Source organism: Girardinichthys multiradiatus, chromosome 22 (assembly GCF_021462225.1).
Source record: "Girardinichthys multiradiatus isolate DD_20200921_A chromosome 22, DD_fGirMul_XY1, whole genome shotgun sequence".
NCBI classification, from domain to species: domain Eukaryota; kingdom Metazoa; phylum Chordata; class Actinopteri; order Cyprinodontiformes; family Goodeidae; genus Girardinichthys; species Girardinichthys multiradiatus.
The window spans coordinates 7006396-7022982 of NC_061814.1; the positions used below are offsets into that span (position 1 = coordinate 7006396).

The window sequence follows — 16587 nt, forward strand, 5'->3', positions numbered from 1 at the left end:
GTTAACACTTGACCATTTTCCCAGCTGTGTGTGTGTTCCTGTCTTGGCATCACAGTGAGAACCATTTTCCCAATTTCAAAATCAAATTGAGGACCGTTTGTACCAAAGTGAGGACATTTTTTGGACCTATTTTGCTAACGGTTAGGTTTAGGACTAAGGTGTGAATTGACTTTAGGTTAAGGTTAGGGTTAGGCATGCACTGGTAATGGTTAAGTTTAGGGTTATTGTCAGGGTTAGGGCATAGAAAGGGTTGAAAATGACTGAAAATCAATGGGAGTCAACGCGTGGTCCTCACTACATATAGCAAAACAAGAGTGTGTGTGTGTTTGTCCACATTCTATGTACATATGTGCATATGGAAATTTAAAATTAAGGATGGGTCTGTTACCTAAATGGTCATGGCACACAATTTAGACAATATACAGTCCCACTTTAGAGAGCTTCACTTTAAAATTCCTTACAGTCTTGTAGGAAATAGAGATGGGCAATTACCATACTGTTTGACGTCATCGGGAATTTTTTTTATTATCATAAGAATTTTGACGGTACACGATGTTTGCAAATCCCAAAACTAGAAGTAATGCGGAAAGTGTTACTTTTAGTATTTTAACACTGCTGGTCCAACAAGAATAGCAATGAGTATCAGTTTCTTTAAAAATCTCATTAATGCACATAATGTGAGCTTTTTAGTGTTACAGTCACACTACTTAATGTAACAAGTGTCCTGAAGTGGCTCATTCAATAATTGGTCAGTTGTTTTTTGATTTTTTGATTTTAATTGGGAGTTTGGGAGCCATATAAACAGGGTTATGACCACTTTCATGATTATTGCAGTAATAACCACAAAATATGGCAATACACTTTTAGGTCCATATGACCATTCCTGAATTCCTGAATTCATGATTTTATGACAGAGAACATGGGATTCTTTTCTCCAGGAAATGTAAACAATGTCCTCCGCAGTGACAGATGACTGTGTTTATGACAGCATCTTGGAACCTTTGCTTCCTCTGACTCGTAGAACAATATGAACAGTTCAAACACAGCCTGGAAATATGTGGCACCTACAACAACCTCCGCATGTTCCTAATGTGTGTGTGTGTGTGTGTGTCCTGTATCAGAGAGGGTTAGTCACCTGCTTAACACAAGTCTTCAGTAAATGTAACTCCAGCACTTCAGCACAACAAGGTGAAGCAGCAACAGGGAAAATAACTAACTAATCACGTTTCAGCAGGATTCCGAGGTTTTCTTATGCTGCTGACTGTTTTAGGCTTTTAGTCAGTGGCATGCATAGAGGATTTTGCTGGAATGCTTTTAATCCTGAGAGGATTTTATTCCATGAACTACTGAGAAAACATGTTGCCACTGATAAAAGAGACTTCGTGCTGGGAATAACTGCACAGTATGTGACATTCACAGGAAGCAAAAGAAAGGCTCCACATTTTCCACAACTTCTCCCATGTTAAGCCTGGGTGTGCCAATTCTCTAAAACCACATGAAACATTACTGTTTAGTGAGAATGTAAATGAACAGGTAGGGCTGCAATTTTCTTTTTTACCGTTAAAATGTAAACGTAACAGTGAAAGGAAGGGATGACAATAATGATGCAGTTGTTCACAAACAGACACGTAGCATTTCTGAACTGTTTTATTCAACTTCAGACAAATTATCAATCTTCAGTGCGTTTCCACACAGAGTGATATACTCATTTACTAAGGAAACCGTTAAACTCCCAAACAACTGAGTGTTTAATTGTGAAATGGATAATAGAGATGATACTACAGGCACAATGCTGCTCCTCTGTCAGCAGGGTGGGTCACCCCTCAGGCCTGGATACAAGCAATGTTTGGCTGCAGAACTGAGTCATGGCATTGTATTCTTCCCTGTAGCAAGACAATCAACAGCTGTTGTAACAAGGCCCTAAGATCTGATAGATTAGCACTGAGTCAGAGCTGATGTTGAAGCTAAATCCCACACCTCTAGTTGGACAAACATCTGGGAACTAGATTGGGCATGGGAGCACCTTTAAACTTTTAGCATATCCACACAATGCTGTATGTGGATGTGAATCATCTTGATAGACTGGGTCTGTCCCAGAAAGGGTGAGACATGCAGATGCAAGATGTCACTGATGTAGCACCGTGTTGTCAGAGCCCTACGATTCACTTTGACAGGTGACCAGGAGTCATACCCTGTGGCTCCCCACCTCATGATGCCAGGAACATGCTGATATGTCTATGCTTTGTGTGACAAAAAAACATCAATGCACATCACTCTGAACACACCATCCCCACAGTGAAATATGGTGGTGGCTGCATGATGCTGTGGGGAAACCTAGTTCATCCAACCTGGATGACCTTGAGCTATTTTGCAAAGAATGGGCAGAAATGTTCAATCTGTAAAAGGTTAAATGCTGAATGAGACATACAACAAATGACCTGCAGCTGGAACTGCAGGCAAAGGTGGTTCTACAAAAAATTACAAAGGATTGATTCAGAGGAGCTGAATGCAAATAAAAACCACATCGTTCAGATTTTTTTATTTGTAAAAATGATAAGCTTTGTAGGTGTAATGTGACTAAACATGAAAAACTTCAAGGCTTTGAACACTTTTGCAAGGTGGTGTTCTAGGCAATTTCTGTGTATCTGGTGACCAACTGCCTGTAAATCAATTACTTTCCCTAAGATGCCACCACCTACTCTAAATCTGACAGCTCTTAGCTGTTTGGGGTTAGTTTAACACTGCTGGTTGCCATTCCTCGCTGTAATTTCATAATTCAGAGGAAGCTGGCTGTCCATTTGGTTCACAGAAACACATGGATCAGGTATCAAGAAGCCACCACCAGTACCTCTGAAGAGAGCCGGTCCAAGGCTATTTGAGGTCCTAAACAGAATTTGATTTGTGGTCCTTCCAACTACAATAAAAACCACCACAGCTCACCAAATACCCTTCTTAATATCATCCATGCTCATGCGACCATAACCATAATATTTTGTCCTTCTGTGATGTAGGATTATGCAGAAAGGTGAGCACTGTAAAAACAGTCAGGCGACTTCTAAAACATTAACCTATTACACAATAAAATGTTTCATTCAGAAAGAAGTCTTCCCCTATTGAATACTTTGATTTTTACATAATACTTTAAATATCAACACAGTGAACAACAGAACTGCAATCAATGTTGAAGCTGGAGGTTGATCTTAATTAGGCACGAGCCAGATTTAGATGTAGCTATGAGTTACATTTACACCACGTCTAGGCTGAGCACGCTTTCCCTTAGGAGTTTCCTTAAATAGCTCAAACAATAATTAAAAAATTCATAACCAACACAAACAATATCTGTAAATCAAACAAACATTCTAGAAAAGGGGCGCGGCTGTGGCGCAGGGGTAAACGTGAAACCCATGTTCAGGGGCTTTAGTCCTTGACGCAGCCATTAAGGGTTTGATTACCGGCCCAGGTGACCTTTGTTGCATGTCTTCCCCCTCTCTTCATTCCTTTCCTGTCTGCCTACTGTCATAAAAAACAAGAAAAATAACTACTGCCACAAAAAATATTAAAGAAAAGAAATTTTAGAAATTGCACCCAAAACTGACCTCATTATGCTGTGATAATAATGTTGAATAATAAAAATGTATAGAAAAAGTATCTGTATTGCCAATTTTTCACTGGCTCTATTTGGCTCCTCTCACTTTGCGAGCATTTCCACTACAGTTTTTTCCTTACTGGTATCTTCTTTTTTGGTCCCTGCTCCTGAGCAGGTCCAGCAGGGGATGAGTAGGGACTGCATGTGACGTGAACAGACTGCGGTTCACTGGTTGGCCATGGGACCAGGAGAAATCAGAAGGTTATCCAAGAAGTAGTGCAGGGAAAAATAATAAAACTCAAGAGCAACTACAATAATATTAAGGACCACATTGACCAGAGCGGGTGAAATAGAAACATATTTTTACTATTTACAAATCATAAACCATGCCTGAAGGCTGACAGAAAAGAAAAAGAACACAATGTCAGCTTTCTGAATTACATGCAGGCAGAGCGCTGTATTTAATAAATCAGCTGATCACACATAAAATGAGCTGTTTAGACACACAAACATTTCCCCCAAAACACACAAAACAATGCCACCATGAAACAACATGTTTGGTTGGGAATTTATTGACAATCCTTAAGCGAACCACCGTCTACAGGAGGAGGGAGCACGCAGAGAGCAGCTGCCTATAATTAGACTGCCTGCATTGGATCAAATGGGAGGAAGATCCCCCTGAATCCATGGAGCACGAATATCCAACATAAAACTAACTTCAAAAGTCTGCAGTTAACGCTTTAAAGTTATTTCCCTCGTTATTGCCATGGCTGAGAAAAGAACCTACTCATAAATTATACTTTCTTCAGGCAAACTTTGTAGCTTCACCACCAGACAGCAGCGTCTCTCCACTCTGCTTCTCCTGCCACACCCCCCTCACATCAGAACCCCTGAGCCTTATTTTACAAGTTCTAGCTGGACTGTGCCCAGATAATTATCCCAGTGGATCATTTTATTCATGAAAAATATATGACATCCGTGCATATACAATAGTACAAATATTATTAGTGTGAATGCTGTAGGCATTCACACTCATAGTGTTCCTGTTTCTCTTTATTCTTTATTATTATTATTATTATTATTCTAGTAGGATGCTCTTTCGCGATTCAGAAAATGTCACCCTCATTGACGTGGTACTAACAGTTTTCCAGCAACAAGCCCCAAAGCAACGCAAAGTCAACACACCCTACAGGTCCTTCTCAAAATATTAGCATATTGTGATAAAGTTCATTATTTTCCATAATGTCATAATGCCTTTAAAACTCCCAGCCTGGTTCATCACTCAAAACCCCAATCATGGGTAAGACTGCCGACCTGACTGCTGTCCAGAAGGCCACTATTGACACCCTCAAGCAAGAGGGTAAGACACAGAAAGAAATAGGCTGTTCCCAGAGTGCTGTATCAAGGCACCTCAGTGGGAAGTCTGTGGGAAGGAAAAAGTGTGGCAGAAAACGCTGCACAACGAGAAGAGGTGACCGGACCCTGAGGAAGATTGTGGAGAAGGGCCGATTCCAGACCTTGGGGGACCTGCGGAAGCAGTGGACTGAGTCTGGAGTAGAAACATCCAGAGCCACCATGCACAGGCGTGTGCAGGAAATGGGCTACAGGTGCCGCATTCCCCAGGTCAAGCCACTTTTGAACCAGAAACAGCGGCAGAAGCGCCTGACCTGGGCTACAGAGAAGCAGCACTGGACTGTTGCTCAGTGGTCCAAAGTACTTTTTTCGGATGAAAGCAAATTCTGCATGTCATTCGGAAATCAAGGTGCCAGAGTCTGGAGGAAGACTGGGGAGAAGGAAATGCCAAAATGCCTGAAGTCCAGTGTCAAGTACCCACAGTCAGTGATGGTCTGGGGTGCCGTGTCAGCTGCTGGTGTTGGTCCACTGTGTTTTATCAAGGGCAGGGTCAATGCAGCTAGCTATCAGGAGATTTTGGAGCACTTCATGCTTCCATCTGCTGAAAAGCTTTATGGAGATGAAGATTTCATTTTTCAGCACGACCTGGCACCTGCTCACAGTGCCAAAACCACTGGTAAATGGTTTACTGACCATGGTATCACTGTGCTCAATTGGCCTGCCAACTCTCCTGACCTGAACCCCATAGAGAATCTGTGGGATATTGTGAAGAGAACGTTGAGACACTCAAGACCCAACACTCTGGATGAGCTAAAGGCCGCTATCGAAGCATCCTGGGCCTCCATAAGACCTCAGCAGTGCCACAGGCTGATTGCCTCCATGCCACGCCGTATTGAAGCAGTCATTTCTGCAAAAGGATTCCCGACCACGTATTGAGTGCATAACTGTACATGATTATTTGAAGGTTGACGTTTTTTGTATTAAAAACACTTTTCTTTTATTGGTCGGATGAAATATGCTAATTTTGTGAGATAGGAATTTTGGGTTTTCATGAGCTGTATGCCAAAATCATCCGTATTAAGACAATAAAAGACCTGAAATATTTCAGTTAGTGTGCAATGAATCTAAAATATATGAATGTTAAATTTTCATCATGACATTATGGAAAATAATGAACTTTATCACAATATGCTAATATTTTGAGAAGGACCTGTAGTTTTGAGGTAACTTTTTAAGCTGTTTTATAGCCAATAGTCTTCCTGCTTAAACAGATCAGATGACAGTTTTTCTTTGCCGTTTCTGCTATTTCTACTAATTTATCAAATTTCAGCTGACATTCTGCTTTCAGCCTTAGCCACTTTTTGCCAGCTTTCAACATGAGTTTAGCATTTCTGTTTTCTTCTAATTCATTAAATTTCAGCATATTATCTTTAGCCAATTTCAGCTCGTTTCTGCCAGCTTTCAGCTAAAAAAATTCAGCTTTCAGCATTCACACTGCATTTTCGCAGGAAATGCTATTTTTTCTAGTTATTATTCTTCTAGTTGCTTTTTTGATTGCTAATTACTTCTGCATACTTTTTGCTTTTTTTACCATTCAAGTTTTAAAATATTCTGCTCATTAAGGACATTCCGGCTATATATCTCTTGGTATTTATACCTTTTATACTTTTTAAAATATTACGCTTTTTCTGCCAATTTTGGCCCCATTGAAATGAATGGAAAACTACAAAAATTCCGCTAAAATTCTGCTAAAACTTCACTGTTTGTGCCATTTAACTACTTCTGCATACTTTCAGCTAGAAACACCATTCAACTTTTAAAATGCTTTCACTGTTTAATTCAACTTTTTGATATCTTTTACAGTTTTTCTACAATTTTGATTCAAACTTTATTACAATTTTTTCAGATTTTCAGTTTTATAATGTAATCCAATGGTGGAATTCGTCAGTCGCTAGAGTGTGCACTCAAGGTTTTTGAACAACCTGAGAAAGAACAAACAAACTCTCCTCACTTGCTCAATTTTCACTCTACTTATACAAATTATACATCAAAACGTAGGATACTCTTTTGCGATTCAGAAAATGTCACCCTCATTGACGTGGTACTAACAGTTTTCCAGCAACAAGCCCCAAAGCAACGCAAAGTCAACACACCCTGCATAGGAAATCTATAGGAATTTCAGAAACAATCTGAGCAAAAAAGGATTAAACTCACACGTTTTCGAATCGCTGCCTCTCGTAAACCTTTCGAGGTAGAGACATGAGCCTTGTGCAGATTGATCTTCAGACCTTGCTGGCGCTCACAGTGAAAGATGTTTTTTGATACCTTTTATCGTTTTGTCATAAAAAAGGTTTGTTTAGGTGTACTAAATCTGTCCTTCCCAAAATCGCTAAAAATTGAAATATTTCTAAATTATCCACTTTTCTACACTGTCATATCTCCTACATGGATTTATGTAGACACACCAAAATCTCCAGGATTATTCACCAATCCCTGCTGATACCCAAAAAATTTTTGGATACCTTTTATCGTTTCCTCGTGGCATAGGTTTGTTTGAGAGTGAAAAATTCACCTTCACTAAGGTTAAAATTGGTCAAAATGATCCACTGTTTCACAGGGTCACATCTCCCAGACAGATTTTTGTAGAAACTTGAGAAGCTCCACAATTGTTTAGCAAGGCCTGCTAATTCATACGTTGCATGAATCAAATCGATAGCCCTTATAGTTTCCAAGTTATTAGAAGTTGTTCGAGAGCATGTTCAGGCATTTTTATGTTTTTCTCAATTTTTCCCTTTTCTTTCACCTAGTGTTGTGCCTTTAATATTATATTTTCAAGAAAAAGGTGTTATTATTCTCGTCGCCCTGTTCGTTCTGAAAAGGACGGTCCAAGAATGACGTTGATAGCCCTTACGGTTTCCGAGTTATGGGCAGTAGTTCGGGAGCATGTGCCACCATGTTATAAAGCCAGGCCATGATGAGACACAAAGTGTGGTGCTGCGTGAGTGACAAACAGCAGGTGTTTGGCGCTCATTAGTTACCATAGCAACAGCTGCCAGTGAACTTAAGTAACCACTGACAGAGAGTGGCTCTGAGGCTGAGCTCAGACCAGAAGCTTCCATGAGTGATCACAATAAGTCAGTCACAGCTGACAACCACAACAGATTTTCAAAATAAGACCTACACATACGCTATAAAATAAAAGCCTTTTTTTCACACTGAACATCAACCTTGCACATTTACAAAAGATTTTTTTAAAGCTAATAGCATAAACAATTATTTCAGCCGAGCAAGCAGGTTCTATATGACCAATGGAAATAACCCAGACTTGAAAGGACAACCCTGCTAGATTTTCAAAATAAGACAAAACATGCTCTACAAAATAAAAGCCTTAACATTTTAAACTATAGAAAATTGCAGCACTGGGCTTCACAATAATGTTGGAACTCATCCAGTGTAGGAAATAGGACCAGGTCAGCCCTTTAAAATAAGGCTTACTGAAATTTTCAAAATAATTTCCATAGTTACTAATGATTTTTTAAGCTGATAATAGCATAGACAACAATTTTAGAACAACTAATTGAACTAACCCAGACCTGAAAGGACAACCTTGCTGGACTTTCAAAATAAGACAAAACATGCTCTACAGAACAAAGGTCTTTACATTTTAAACTATATATCAATGCAGGACTGGGCATTACATTACTGTTGGATTTCACCCAGTGTTGTAAATGGGACTATGCTGGTCCTTTGAAATAAGGCTTACTGAAACTTACAAAATAAAAGCCTCAGTGTTCCATAGTTTGTATTGATTTTTTAAGCTGATAATAGCATACACAATGATTTTAGAATAGCCAGCAGGTTCTTTATATCTAGTGGAAGTACACCAGACCTAAAAGGACAACTATACTGGACTTTCAAAACAACACCTAGACATACCCTACAAAATAAATGTCTTCATATTTCACACAGCGATAATTGCAGCATTGGTCTTAACACTATTGTTGGGAGTCTGTGATGGAAATGGATCAACTTTATCCTTTCAAAATAAACTCACTGATATTTACAAAATAAAAGTCTCAACATTCCTTAGTTGGGGCCTGCCATAGCAATGAACGGAGAACAGTGAGTGGCCTGACTCCCATGCCATTGCCTTGTGGTACCATTACTACACATCTCTAAACTGGACTCTTTATTTATTGGTGACTGCCAAAGCAATGCAAGGATGCATGATTACTGGTGAAACAAGAACAGGTCTAGATAGACATCTTAACCTTCGACCCTCAATCATGATGCACACCGTTCTGTTGCTTTGGTTCCGTACCTCAGCCCCCAACTGTTGGCTCTGGTCCGAGAAGCATGAGGCAGGCCCCGTCAAAATTTCTTCCAAAATGTTCTAGTTTATTATTATTATTATTGTGTGAATGCTGAAGAGTGAATAATTTTAAAAGGCAATTTCATAGACTTTTTAATATACGCTGTAGTAAGCATTAGCATTTAGCTAATTTTAGCTTATACATTGCTTTTTGCATGGTAGATGGGTTAAATTAATATCAGCCTTCATGCTAGTGATAGCCAATATGCTAATGTTAGCATTGTAGCTTCTCTTTCTCCTCTCTTCTCCCTTAGCTACAACTGGCCTGGCTTTGTGTCTACCTGTGACACCTTTCTGGAGAGGGGCATCATCCAAGCTTCTGCTGGCAACAACTTAATGCTCACCCTCTATCGATGATCCACATAGCCCTGTCTTTTAGTGTTTAGCCCTTTCTCTCTCCTAGACATGGCGATTGACTTAGCTTAACTGTAACTAATTAAACTGGCTCAGAGTTTCTGTTCTTTCTTTCTATGTGAAACGACTAAAGGAGCTACATCCATTAACATTTACTTTTCCTTCCCATAGAAAGTACTCCTGGATCAGTGCTTCTTTGTTCTCTTTGTGTCTCTGCTCTGTTCTCTCAAACCCCCAGTCGGTCGTGGCAGATGGCTGCTCACACTGAGCCTGGTTCTGCTGGAGGTTTCTTCCTGTTAAAAGGGAGTTTTTCCTCTCCACTGTTGCTACATGCATGCTCAGTATGAGGGATTGCTGCAAAGTCAACGCCAGTGACTGTCCACTGTCTACATGCTCATCTAGGAGAAGGAAATGCTGCAAGTCACTGACTGGATGCAATCTGCTGGGTTTCCTTAGATAGAAAAACTTTTTATCCGATTTGAATAAATAACTGAATCTGAATGCACTGTTCAATGATTACGATTAATTGGAATGTATGTACCTGACTGTTGTGAAGTGCCTTGAGACAACATGTGTTGTGAATTGGCGCTATATAAATAAATCTGAATTGAATTGAATTAGCTGAAGAACACTTTTGCGTTCCTTCCTTGGGAGGTGTTCCAGGCACGTCCCACCGGAAGGAGGCCCAGGGGACGGCCCAGGACACGCTGGAGGGACTATGTCTCTCGGCTGGCTTGGAAACGCCTTGGGCTCCCCCTGGAGAAGCTGGAGAGGGACCTCTGGGCGCCTCTGCTGAGTCTGCTGCCCCCGTGACCCGGTCCCGGATAAAGCGGAAGACGACGAGTACGAGTACACTTTTGCGTTTTTTTGTCAATTTCTTGTTTGTTTTTGTGTTTCTGCACCGTATTTGTTGTCAGTTCATGTTTTCTGAAATTTCTGCTATTTTTTATGTATTTTAGCACTGACTTCAACTTCTTAGGCTATACTTTTGCTTCAGTCTATGCTTTTTCAGCTCATCTATGGCAGCTCTTTCCTACTTTTTTAAAGTTTTTGTCAGTTCTTGCATTTCAACAACTCTTTCAACAAGTAGTTTTGAGGTAACTTTTTAAGCTGTTTTATAGCTAATAGTCTTCCTGTTTAAACAGATCAGATGACAGTTTTTCTTTGCCGTTTCTGCTATTTCTACTAATTTATCAGATTTCAGCAGACATTCTGCTTTCAGCCTTAGCCACTTTCTGCCAGCTTTCAACATGAGTTTAGCATTTCTGATTTCTTTTAATTCATTAAATGTCAGCAGATTTTTTGCAGTCAATTTCAGCTTGTTTCTGCCAGCTTTCAGCTAAAAATTCAGCTTTCAGCATTCACACTACATTTTCGCAGGAAATGGAAATTTTTCTAATTGGTATTTAGTTTATTTACGCTTTTATATTTTATGATTTCACACAGATTACTTTAATGTAACAATGTAACACAGTAAAGTTAATGGCAGCACAGCGCTCTACACTGACGGCTGAAGGCGGGGCTTCAGCTATAGCATCAGCTGTCAGTGGGTCAGTGGAAACACAACAGGTACCATACCGAGTACAGCAAAACCAAGTGGAGCGGAGCCGTGCCACCCAAAACGAGCCAGTAGAAAAGGGGCAATAGAGACCAGGACCTCTGAACCTCTGAAGTTAAATGCTCTAAGGCAGGTAAGGAACAGAATTTAATTACTATTGGTTAGAAAAAGTTAACCAATTGGAAGAGGATTGCAGTAAATCTATATAAAGTGGGGAGAAGTATTTAATACACTATCGATTTTGCAGGCTTTCCCACTTGCAAAGCATGTAGAAGTCTTTAATTTTTATCATAGGTACTCTTCAACTGTGAGTGATGGAATCTAAAACAAAAATCCAGAAAATCACATTGTGTGTTTCTTAAGTAATTAATTAGCATTTTATGTCATCATATAAGTATCTGATACATCAGAAAAACAAAACTTAATATCTGGTACAGAATCCTTTGTTTGCAATTCCAGATTTCAGATGTTTTCTATAGTTCTTGATGAGGTTTGGACAAACTACAGCAGGGCTTTTGTACCACTCTTTTATACAGACCATCTCCAGATCCTTCAGGTTTTGGGGCTGTCGCTGGGCAATACAGAACCTTCAGCTCCCTCCAAAGATTTTCGATTGGGTTCAGGTCTAGAGACTGGCTAGGCCACTCCAGGACCTTGAGATGCTTCTTATGGACCCACTCCTTAGTTGCCCTGGCGGTGTGCTTCAAGTCGTTGTCATGGTGGAAGAACCAGCCACGACCCATCTTCAATGCCCTTACTGAGGGAAGGAGGTTGTTGGCTAAGATCTCCCGATACATGGCCCCATCCATCCTCCCCTTATTATGCAGTTGTCTTGTCCCCTTTTCAGAAAACCATCCCCTAAGAATGACTTTTCCACCTGCTTCACGGTAGGGATGGTGTTCTTGGGGTTGTTGTTATTCTTGGGATGATTTCTTCATCCAAACACGGCGAATGGAGTTTTAGACCAAAAAGCTCTATTTTTGTCTCATCAGACCCCATGACCTTCTCCCATTCCTGGACATGTGCTGGCCTGAGCTGGGGGACCTTGAGTCCGCTGCAGGACTTTAATTCATGGGGGCATAGTGTGTTACTAATGGTCTTCTTTGAGACTGTGGTCCCAGCTCTCTTCATGTCATTGACTAGGTCATGCTGTGTACTTCTGGGCTGATCCCTCACCTTCCTCATGACCAGACCCTGGGAGATTGACCGTCATCTTGAACTTCTTCCATTTCCTTATAATTATGCCAACAGTTGTTGCCTTCTCACTATTTTCCTATAGCCCATCCCAGCCTTGTGCAGGTCTACTATTTTATCCCTGATGTCCTTACACAGTTCTCTGGTCTTGGCCATTGTGGAGAGGTTGGAGTTTGGTTGATTGAGTGTGTGGACAGGTGTCTTTTATACAGATAAGTTCAAACAGGTGCAGTTAATACAGGTAATGAGTGGAGAACAGGAGAGCTTCTTAAAGAAGAATTAACAGACCTGTGACAGCTGGGATTCTTTTTTTCTTTTTTAAGATTTTTTTTTTTGCGACACTAGTGGCATTTATTTTTCCAGTATTATTTGACAGTAGATAGACAGGAAATGGGAATGAAGAGAGAGTGGAAGACATGTGGCAAATGTTGCCAGGTCCGAGACTTGAACCCGGGACAGCCCCGTTGAGGACTAAGGCCTCTGTATATGGTTAACCCCTAACGCACACTTAACCCCCTACACCACCAGTGCTGCGCCCCGAGAGCCAGGATTCTTACTGGTTGTTAGGTGATCAAATACTTATGTCATGCAATAAAATGCTAATGCTAATTACTTAAAAATCACAAAATGTGATTTTCTGGAATTTTGTTTTAGATTTTGTCACTAACAGTTGAAGAGTACCTATGATAAAAATTAAAGACTTCTACATGCTTTGCAAGTGGGAAAACCTGCAAAACCGGCAGTGTGTCAAATACTTGTTCTCCCTGCTGTAAGTGTGGAAGAAGGCTTTTAGACTCCTCCAAGTGGACCGTACCAACTCTGAACCTGCTGTTCTGTTCCAATTAAGCAAAAATTGAGCCTCCCTACTAATATGTAGTCTGAGGGTGAAAACTAACATTTCTATTTCTTAGGTTACCATTTCACTACATATTGTTACCCAACTCCTTTTAACAGATGTTATAATATTATATGATTCATAACGTCTGATTCAGTAGCTGAATAAAGGCCTGTTGCACCTAAAAAGAGTGGTAAACTCATTTAAGGACACATGTTGTTCTTAAGACAAATGGCTGATATTTAAAATCATTGGAGCATTGCTTTCTTGGTGAAGAACGGATCAGCTGTAAATGCTGTTTGGTGGTAACATCTACCTCTCTGTGATGATGATGTTGTTATGAATGTGATCCATTGTGTTGGTTTGTTCTTGTTGTAGGTTGAGGGTCATCAGAATGTGTGGTTCATGTCATATAACCTGCGGGCTGAATATGATTTACAGAAATATGTGTTGATGTCAGACATTAAGATTAAAAGACTTATGGAAGATTATAAGCAGTCTGTTTAATAAAGCCCGCTTTAACAGTGAGTCATAGTATAATTCAGAACCTGGGATGGGTCAATTGGTTAAGACAGACTTCTTGTAAACCAGAGGAGCTGAGCATGTTCCTGTGTGTTCATGCTTGTTGCATATTTACATTTAAAACGACTGCTAAATGTCTAAACACCCTTCTCTTATCTTTCATAGTTTTATCTTAGACTACTGATAACTTTTCAACCATAAAGTGCTTTGTTTGCCCATGCCTTGGGCCTCTGAAAGTTGTTTTTGTGCACTTATGATGAGCTACAAGAATGTCAGGTTACTGCTTGTTCCTACATATTTTAACAGGTTAAACTGAGTCAGGCAGTTTCAGGTTGTTGCTGGCAGTGTCTTATCTGCAGGCATAAATTCAACTCATCTATAAGGTGTTTGCATAAATGTCCAGTGCGCACCTAGGAAGCAAAACATTCACTGATCTAAGTAAAATTTCTAAGACACTTCATTGAATACATTTCTTCCCACAGGTTAGCTGTTTCCACCCTTCCCTTTAATTAACGCAGGCTCACCACAGGAGCGCAAAGCGACACAAACAGCGCTGAGCTTCTATTTTAAACAGGAGGTATGTGTGAATCTCTCAGGTTCCCTCGCACTACTGAACTGAAATCAGGAGGAGGCTATCGTTTGCCTTCATGTTGGCTGGATCTGCTGGAAAAATGATCCAGTGTGTGAAAAGTTCACTCTCCAGCTGCTGCTGCAGTTAGTTACCACCCTGTCACGAGTTTCAGCGCAACGGTTGGGAAAAGTTGCATCGCGGGTGAAACTTCCCCACAGCATTCATTACAGTTGTCCTTAAACAGCCCAGGCCGACAGAAGACGTGTGCCTACCTGTTAGGAGGACGGCTGGCAGCAGAAAGCAGTACACCAGCCAGACGATCACCTGAAGATCCATGTCTGTCTGCGCTGACCGAGACAATCAGCGATCAGAGTTGGACAAAAACCGTCTAATTGGCTCCATTTAGACTGACTGATTAAACGGGACAGCTCGTCAGTCACGATCCAAACATCCTGTCAAACAAGAAACGAAGAAAAACTCCAACATGTGTCCAGCTTGTTATTCAAAAGTGTGCAGTTCCTCGGCTGTATGGGTCTTTTCGGGGCGTTTTCAGCCGCAAACCATGTGCCAGCAGCGCATCCGCTCGTTTTTCTGCGGCTCTGAGGGAGGAAGAAAACTTTGAGAGCGCGGCTCCTCTAGGACAGGCCCAGGCTGAAGTAACTCTGCTCAAAGTGGAAAATGTGATTCACATAAGTGAGTCTGAGGGGCGTTCATAGAGGAGCTATTCTCCACTGAGCTGCAGCTGGTCACCTCCCTGTTTTACCAAGCGTGTGGAAGCAGCGCCCACTCAGGCACAGCCGCGGGGGCCCACGGGCTGCTGCGGTGGGTGTCACTGTGATCTGATCTGCTGCTTATTGTTTGGCGCTAAAACATCTGTCCTGATGCCACACTGTGTCTGCCACACCTGACGTTAAAAAGTCACATTATGTGTGTTTTAGCGCCCCCTATGTGCAGACGTTATGTGAGCGCATAAGTACAGTTATGGCGAGGACAGCAATATTAAAGAAAATAATATTACTATTATTAAAGATAATTATTACCGTAAAATAATAATAATACATTACAATTATTATCAAAAGCATTCATTTTATGAAAAGAGTGAATATATCCAGCATTGATCCGTTTTCATGTAACCTGTGTGGTTCTGTCTGACATGTTGGACATCAATTTGGGCCCAGTCCTGGCTGATACACACTGACCAGATTCTACCTGTTGCTCTACCTGTTGGGGAGCCTTAAGGCCTTTTGAAGTTAAGGAGGGACTTCTAAAGATCTTTTTTGACTTTGGTGACATCAGCCGTCTTCTGTGGTGTGGTCTGCTGGAGCAGATGTTTAACAGCTGAGTGGAGACGACCAGATATGCTAATCAGAAAGGCAAGCGCTATCCTGGGACACTCCATTGACCCAGTCCAGGCAGTGGGAGACAGGAGAACTGTAGCTATCAGCCCCCCTGAACATCTCTCCTACCCCATTCAGGACTCAGCACTGCAGAGCTCTTTCGGTGACCAGCTGCTGTACCCAACATACACAAAAACGCATCATACCTCCCCTACAACTGGACTGTATGACCTCTACTGATCCCAGTACACCAAAAATAAAGGATTTATGTTCATACTTGTTCTTGGCACTAATTTCAGTATTCTTACAGATCGACTATTTACACAAAATATAAACAATTTGCACAAATAAACTTTATTGCAACATGGCCATAGAATTTAAAAAATACATTTTCCAATTAATCATTACTGTATAGTTATTACACATGGTATTTTTTGTTTATTGTAGAGATTATTGAACCTATTATTATTATTATTTGTGGAATGGGATTGGGGTAATGTTTTACCAAGGGTTACACACGATGCATCGGTACCATCTGTCATGTAGTGTGTGTTTTGAGCAGATCCAAAGTTCAAATAGAACTTGGGAGCCGCATGGTAAGTAGAATAATTTTATGTAAAAATGAAACCGTAAACTTACATGTCATGGAGCCTGGGCGGAGTACCAGGCAATCTAACAAAAGAATTCAGCAGTGAGAGATGAAAACCAGAGAGCTTATTTAGAGGGGGAAATAAGGAGAAAGGCAGGGCAAGCAGGTGAGAATGAGACACAGCTGAGGAGAATTACAATAGGGAGCTGAGGACAGGAGAGTGATGAACAGGGTCTGAACCAACATAAACACATACAGTGCCTTGCGAAAGTTCTCGGCCCCCTTGAACTTTTCAACCTCTTGCCACATTTCAGGC

General features: G+C 40.8%; 1 protein-coding gene across 2 annotated transcripts in view; it reads right to left on the minus strand.

The window, feature by feature from the left end:
* Nucleotides 1–15957, minus strand: part of piezo1 (piezo-type mechanosensitive ion channel component 1) — a 123747-nt gene extending 107790 nt beyond the window's left edge. For both annotated transcript variants that reach the window (XM_047351184.1, XM_047351185.1), the window contains exon 1: nt 14618–15957. In XM_047351184.1, the coding sequence (XP_047207140.1) occupies nt 14618–14681 (64 nt within the window). In that variant the 5' untranslated portion in view covers nt 14682–15957. The remainder of the gene's footprint in view (nt 1–14617) is intronic.
* Nucleotides 15958–16587: the final 630 nt, after the last annotated feature.